Genomic DNA, 8,104 nt, shown 5'->3' with positions numbered 1-8,104 from the left:
CGTCCTGAATGTTTTTCAGGTGAGAGTGTTGAAATATAAAAACTGAAGTTGTATGGAAAGTATGACACGTGTTATTTACAGAACATCAGTAAACGACAGAGTAAAATAAGATATTTAGATGTTCTGTAGATACGGGTCGCTCCACACCGACTGACCCAGGACCTGCCAGCTCATGTCACACATTCTTTTTAAAGACATTTGTGTTGAAACTTTTGTTCAATTCATGACAACTTGTAAAATCCAAATAGTTGTTTTGTCTCAAATTTCACCAAAATCCTGAAATTGAGTTTAAAGAGTCAAAGTTCAAATATCCACAAGTTAAAAAGTATTTGGAGTTCAGCTGCACGATCACATTCAGTTCATTTAAGTTTCTACATGAAGTGTTCTGGAGAAGCGGGAAAAGTTCTGGATTGTGGGTGAGTTGGCTGGTTGGAACGACCCATAATCACTACATGACTTATTGATTCACACACATATTGAAGCATTGAACATATTTGGTGAGAACTTAAAGCGTTTAACAAAAGAACTGAAGAGAAAATGAATGATTGAATGTGAGTGTTAAACAAATGAGTCACATACAGATTGATGAGAGTCGTCAGGACAGAAGATCTCTGAGTCCCACTGATTCTGTGCTGCCACCTGCTTTCATTTCATCATCAATTCATGTCTCAGCAAACTTTTACACTCATTCTGTTTTGCTTTTATTATTTATTTGTTCCTTCTCTAAAAGAAAACATGTTTAAGCTTTAAGAATATTAAAAATCTGTTTTAAAAACGTCTTTTATCCTGAAACAAGTCAGAATAATAAAATAAAAAGAGGAGTTTAAGTTGTGCTCGCTGTGCTGCAATCAGACAGAATAATACTTGTTTCAGATATTTTCTAAAATCAAGTCAAAGTTTTTGTTCTTCACTCGATTTCTGATGCCAGGAAAGAAAGTTTAAAGGAGCAGTCTGTAGTTTAGTTCAAGAAACAACAACGAGCAGACAAAGATCTTCATCAGCTGATCAACAAACTAAATAAACTTTATACTGTTTCACTGTGTTTATATGTGGCGGACCCTGCCACCTCTCTGGCTTCAAACAGTGTTCTGTTGGGAAAATTGTCTTATTACCTCATTAATATTGTAAATATTTGAAGTTCTTACATTGAGCTACTTTAGCAGAGGAGAAACATTTCAGTGATGCTGTGCGACATCTTTCAGTCTGATTATAAACTCGTCAGCTGATCGTTTCACAAACAGTCAGATTTAAACAAAAAGGAACAATTTGTACAAGTTTTGGACTCTTTGCTCTGAACATCAACGTTCAGAAGCATCAAACATGAGCTCAAATCTCTTCAGCACTTGTTTAAAAACGTCATCAGGACAGTTTAGTTTGTGATCTCTGAAAGTGTTTCAGTATTTCATCCGGCTCTCAGACTTCCAAACATCTTCAGCCAACCGGCTCAGACAGAGAAAGACTTTTCTCACAGCTGTTTAGTTTGACGGACGAGATTCAAATCCAACAAACGTCCTGAAAATACAGCCGGACTTCAACAGCCACAAAACACTGAGAGAAACACAATGATTGTCATTAAAATGTGTTTTCTTCTCATATAATAATCACACAGAAATGAACAGATGTTGTGCAGTTTATCACGTCACTACAGACATAATTACATGTGTTAACCAACACCATCAAACTTTTAGTTTCATCATTAGAAACACATGAAACAAGTCAGAGTGTTTCAGGTGGAGTGTCGAGTACATTTGATCAGATTTTACTGTCCATTCACAACTTTGTTCACAATGATTCTTTACAATTAAGGCTGCAGACGAGTCAATGTTTTCTGTTTCTTACATTTCACTGATAGTTCTGGATTTTATTGGAACAAGAGCCAGAATTCAAAACAACACATGACAGAAAGTACAAGTCAACGCAATTTACACAATTTAATGGAAGAAGTTTAAAATGTAAATGAAGAATCTTTTCAATCAGTTTGAATCATTTTGCACAAAGTTGACTGATGAATTTATTCCAAGAAGCTGAAAGATTGATGTGACTGTGATCCTGTACAGACTCAACTGTTCAGCACTGACAATGTTTCTGTGACAGGAGGAGACTCTGCACACTAAACACCACACAGACACACTGAGGAACCAGAACTGGACCTGAAGAACCCAAATCCAGGATAAAGAGGTTCAGTGAATGTGGTGTTGAAGGTGTGGAGGAGGATCAGTGAGTCAGAGGAGACTCTGTAGAAGGACAGAGTGCCAGCAGGACAGTCCACATACACTGCTACTCTACCAGAGGAGGAGGAGGAGGAGGAGGAGGAGGAGGAGGAGGAGGAGGGGGAGATGTCTGTTCGTCTGTTATTGTGACTGACAGAGTAACGACCATCATCAGAGCACCTCAGTCTCCAGGACTGATCATTCCCTCCAAACCAACAGTCTTCACTGCCTCCTCTCCTACTGATTCTTCTGTAACTCACTGATATAGAAACATCTCCTCTCCACTCGACCTCCCAGTAACAGCGACCAGTCAGACCAGTTCTACACAGCAGCTGAGGCCACCAGGACTCAAACCTCTCTGGATGATCAGGATATGACTGATCCTCCTCCACACGTGTCATCTTCCTGTTGTTGTCAGACAGTTTGATCTTTCTGCTGACTGTGTTCGTGTCGACTGTGAGCTCACAGGAATCTGATGGAGAGAAAAAGACACAACACAGCTGCAGTTATTAATGTGTCATCAGTGTGATGATGACATCACAGATGTGAATGAGTGATGTCACAGTGTTTTCATGAATGAAAGTAAAAAGACACTCACATCTCCACGGACCTGGTGTCAACCATCGGACTCCAGCAGGCTCCACCCTGAAAGGAGGAGGGGGGTCAGAGCAGCACATCCTCTTTCAGCATGCAAACATGGACATGACATGACTCTCATACACAGAAACACAATCTGTCCATCAGGCTGCTTCTCCCTGTTCTCCCTGAACCTCTTCACCTCTGCCACTCTCCTCACACACTGAGAGTGAGCCACAGGATGTTGGTGTGTGTGAAAGAGGACGACAACATCTGAGAACACACACAAACCTCCTGTTGGATTTATCACTTCATCTTTATTTTATTGGATGTTGTTGCTGTTTCCTGTGGGCGACCTTACGCTTGCTGTTTGATCCAATGTCAACTTGTGCTTATGTTTCTATATTATAGGACTTTTGGATTTGGACGTCAGAACTTTTGAGGTTCGATTCCTGTTTGAAGCTTGGAGGGCTTTTCTGAATCTCAGCTGCACAGTCTGCTTTTTGTTCTTGCTGTGTTTCTGCTGCTTTGTTTTACTGAGCAAAGAAACAAATACAATTTATACGTAATAAATCAATCAGAAAACATTGGACGTTGGTTCCCGACCTCTGCCACAAAACCAAGTGACAGAGACTCCCAGACTGTTTCCCTCCAGAACCTCACAAGTGTCACTGAACCTGTTTGTGACAGAAACAGTTTCATGGTTTCATGTGTTGACATGTTCATGTTACTATAGTTTGGTGCTGGATTGATATCTGATGTATATTACAGCAGTAATAGTTACTGTGAGGAGAACTTCATGTCATGTTTGATCCATTAAAAGCAGAAACAACGACAGAAAATGTCTCTTAGTCTGAAATCTGCTGTGGTGAACATGATGTGTCCAGATGTGACCAGAGGAACATCTGACTATGAAGCCAGGAATCTGTCTTTCTTTCTGTCTGTCTGTGGTTCACATGTCTCCAGAACCGTTCATCCAGTCTAATTCATAGTTGGCAGGTTTGTTGCTGATGACTCAAAGAAGTTCAGTGTTCAATTTGAATTCAATAGTAGAAGTTTTTAGGGGGTTGCAACAACAAAAGTTTGGACAGGATAAACTTTTGGACCTGTTGTTCCTACAAACACAAGATTAGGGCCCGGCTACATTACAGGTTTCAATGTAATAAACCAACGTTTGAGACAGAAACAGCTTCCGTCTGTGCTCTCAGGTCTGTGATGGATCAGTGTCGCCCCCTGGTAGGTAATTAGCTGAAGTACAGTCAGAGACACTGGAGGACATCAGAGGAGGTTTTAGAATATTTCATGTCGTAGTCAGAGATCGTCTGAAGTGAAGTCTTTATTTTTCGACAATAGAAACTTGAGCACATCTGTTCTGTTAAAATATATATTACATGATATTTTTTATTCTCAGTGCATGGCTCAGGCTGCATTAACAATGTACATTTATCTTTTTATTTAATTTTATAAATCCAAATCAAAATTCAAAATGTCTTTATTGGCACGATGTCACACAAACATGTGGCCAAAACAAGAAAAGCAGAAGAACATTGTAGTGTAAAGACTAGTACAGTAGATGAAAACACAACATAAATATAAGTGTAACCAAAACTGACAATAACAGCACAACACTAAATAATAAGTGTCATCACATATAAGATGAACAACTGTCAGCTGACTGTCACTCACTGTCCCTCAGTTTGTGGCAGCAGAACATAGACTGCTGCTGGATCACAGCTCTTTGGGTTCTCCCCTAGTAGGACTGTTCATGTTTCTGCATCTACTGGCTCAACAAACCCTTTGTAATCTATCACATGTTTAACATGTAATAGATTACATGTTTAACATGTGTTTCTCTAATATGTTTGTACTTTTCACATGTTGTGAGGAAGTGCTGCTCTGTTGTTGTTGTGTTTTATTGTACAGGCCTGATCTGTATTTGCTCTTTACATCAGCAGATATGAACTAAAACAACAAGGTGTGTACTGAGTTCACTGAGCTTCATGTGAATTGTGCTACTATGCAAACTGATGTTATATAATATTGTGTCTGTCACTTCACAAAGAAACAAGTCAACATGATGACTACGTTGTGAGGAAGGACGCCCCATGACACCACAGCCAGCAGCTGTTCTGACTGATGGTATCCTCAGTATGCTGCTAACACACATGAGGCCACTATCAATGGTGGAGGATGAAGGAGTGTTATGTGCACTTTAGAAAACAAACTTCAGTCATTATTTAGTTTACTGCATTCTTCATGTAACAAACATTTTAGAGGTGTGAATCTTCGACAGCCTCACGATTCCATTACGATTCAGCTGTCAATGATTCTCGATGCATCTCAGTGTTCGTCATCCTCAATGATCTATATCACTGCACACGGCTACTGTTCATCATTTAAATTCATCTTTTACTCTGAAAATCCTTCCAATAATCACACTACAGTAGTCTACAAAATAAAAGCTGCATCTTTTCAATCATCAAAACCTGTATCCAGCTGCAGCGTTTTTCATGTTTGATGAAGCTCTGTCTCTGCATTGTGATGCATCTTATAATTGAGATATTTCATTACCTCTGATACATTAATGTCGTTTGAAAGTGAACTGAACAAGACTGAAGACTAAAATGTAAGAGAAATGTTTAATTATTTTAATAAAATGATTGAAATGTAAAAAACTAAAACTTTGCTTTTGTCTTTAATTAATGGTTTATGAAAATAGTTGTTAGTTGCAGCTCTATAACTTGTGACAACAAACACTACTCTGTGTTGTGTTGGTAGGGAGTGAGTCTCTCTGGTATGTGACAGAGCTATGAGCACGTTGCTGCAGTCACAGTAAAGTGCTGCTGTTATTACTGTAGTCGGACATAAAGTGTGTGGATAGACTCAGTTAGTGACTGAAACCATGTGTTGTTTGCTGCCACAGAAGAGAAATGAAAAGTCCATTCATGCAAAGTTGTCGCGCCATCTTCCTGCGTTTAATAATTCCTATAAATCCTTCACAATAAGAGTCCTGCATTATGCAGTTATTTCAAAGTTTTTATTTTGAAGCAGCAAACTCAGGAAACATTGGATTTCCACCAGCTGCACTTTAACAGACTCCAGAACAGCTGAGAGTGAAACTGAGTCAGCAGCTACGAGCCAGGCTGAAGTAAATTACAACAGCATTAAACCAGAGGTCCACCAACTACTGTAGAGAGCTGCAGCTCTGCACAGGTCACATATCATGTTAATCAATGGAGCAGATGATTGATCACTGAATGTTTTCTTTTCTTTTGTCATTTGATTTTGCTGACGGTTTAAAACCCTGAAACTTTCCTGCCCCTGCAGGCTGTTATAATGATAACTACCCAAAACAGCCCAAACTCAGCTGGAGCAGCAGTTTCCTCATGACAGGAGCCAAGACGGCACCACTGAGCCCATCTTAAATTAATCTATGCACTGCTGCTGTTATGGTAATGTGACGGGAATGTTACACCTCGTGTCATATAACGTTGTTTTTGGACTGTTTTATATCTTCTGTTCACTTTAAACTGATGCCATAGAAAGTTGTTACAATCTGTAAATCATTTCACACTGAGGCAGAAATAAACTGTCAGTGATGATCTACAATGCAACCACTCCAGTGTTGATAAAGATCCATGTCAGAACCATGTTAAGTTCAAGTTCAAGTCAAGCACTTTGGCAAAAACACTGATTCTCCAGTTTCTATGACATTCAGTGATTAAATTCATTCATGTGTCACAGAAATCTCTTGAATGTGAGGTTCAGTATTTTCTGATTAGATATCTGACAAAGAGGGTCTATTGTTATTATGAACATCATAACACAGCAGTGATGTGGTGGAAATTAGATTTAATGTTAACATTTTGATGATCCTCTGCAGTCAGTGTGGAGTGTGAAGTAGTTTGGGTGAGTGGTTCATCAAGCAGCAAAACCAGAGGCCAAGAAATCAAACAGGGACATTTTGAACAAGCACTAAATTAGTCTGAAGAAAGAGGTTTTAACTTTATAGGGTTTGCACCAAAACTCTCCTTGTCGCTGATCCTCACCTGTTCTTTTCTCATCTTTGTCTCCTCACTTGTAACTCTTGGCTTCAAGCTATGCTGCCTTTTCTCCTGAACTGAACTGATCAACTGGAGGTGGAGAAAACAAAGCCGACCTCCTGACACTGAACCATCTACAATCGAGATACATAGTCTCACACTGACTGTCTGTGGCTGCAGCAGGACTCTACATACCTGAGAGTGTCCAGTCTCCAGCCTGGATCCTCCAGTCGAGCAGATAGCTGCTTCACTCCTGAGTCTCCTGGATGATTGTAGCTCAGGTCCAGCTCTCTCAGATGGGAGGGGTTGAAGTCCAGAGCTGAGGCCAGAGAAGTACAGCCTTCCTCTGTGATCAGACAGCCTGACAGCCTGCAGACACACAAAACAACACACATCACACATCAGCTGAGAGTCCTGATAATTCAGTGCACATCTGTGTTTAAGGGCATAACAATTATTATATTCATCATCTTAGTTTTCATAAATTTACTGATCAGTACTTAACACAGAGTATAACTGAAGCTGATGTAAATGCCATTAGTTTTGCAAATATTTGGTCATGAACCAACATATTGAACAGATTATAATGATGACCTGATGATGGCATCAGAAGAAAATTCAGAGGATGACCAAAGTAATTACAGTTCATCCTGAGGGGAGCATGAATGTCTGAACCAAACCTCATGACAATCCATCCAATGGTTGTTGAGATAAATAAATCGGAACCAAAGTGCAGAATAAACTGAAAGACCAACATTGCATGTAAAATACATTCATGCTTCCATCAGGATGAAATGTAACTATTTTGGTGATCCTTTACCATGTCTGGTCTAGACCAGTTTTAATTGTACAGTCACATGAAATAATGAAAAAAAAAAAAAAGAATCCTGACCTGAGAGTTTCAAGGACACAGTGTGGACTCTTCAGTTCAGCAGAAAGTAGCTTCACTCCTGAATCCTGCAGGTTGTTGTTACTCAGGTCCAGTTCTCTCAGACTAGAGGACTGGGAGCTGAGAACTGACGACAGAGCTTCACAGATTCTCTCTGAGAGGTTACAGCCACTCAGTCTGGATAAAGAATAATAAGCAGAACAAGAAAATTATTTGTATTTGGGTCAATAACAGCACATTTTCTGCATTCTAAAGAAACTTCTCCACACTTACAGAGCTTTGTTGGAGGCTTTGACCACTGGCAGCAGCCTCAGAAGAGCCTCCTCTGAAGCAGAGTATTTCTTCAGGTCAAACACATCCAGATCTTTTTCTGATGACAGTAAGAT

At 39.7% G+C, this 8,104-nt stretch overlaps 1 protein-coding gene across 1 annotated transcript; it reads right to left on the bottom strand.

Annotated features, from left to right (window-relative positions):
* Nucleotides 1-2,179: 2,179 nt before the first annotated feature.
* Nucleotides 2,180-7,879, bottom strand: LOC115578005 (stonustoxin subunit beta-like; the record flags this gene model as incomplete). Its single annotated transcript, XM_030410867.1, has 3 exons — nucleotides 2,180-2,665; nucleotides 7,039-7,198; nucleotides 7,722-7,879. Coding segments are annotated over 3 exons (804 nt in total), but the record flags the coding sequence as incomplete, so codon positions are not given.
* Nucleotides 7,880-8,104: the final 225 nt, after the last annotated feature.

Source organism: Sparus aurata, unplaced genomic scaffold (genome assembly GCF_900880675.1).
Source record: "Sparus aurata unplaced genomic scaffold, fSpaAur1.1, whole genome shotgun sequence".
Taxonomy (NCBI): Eukaryota; Metazoa; Chordata; class Actinopteri; order Spariformes; family Sparidae; genus Sparus; species Sparus aurata.
This window is presented reverse-complemented; position numbering and strand designations above follow the sequence as displayed.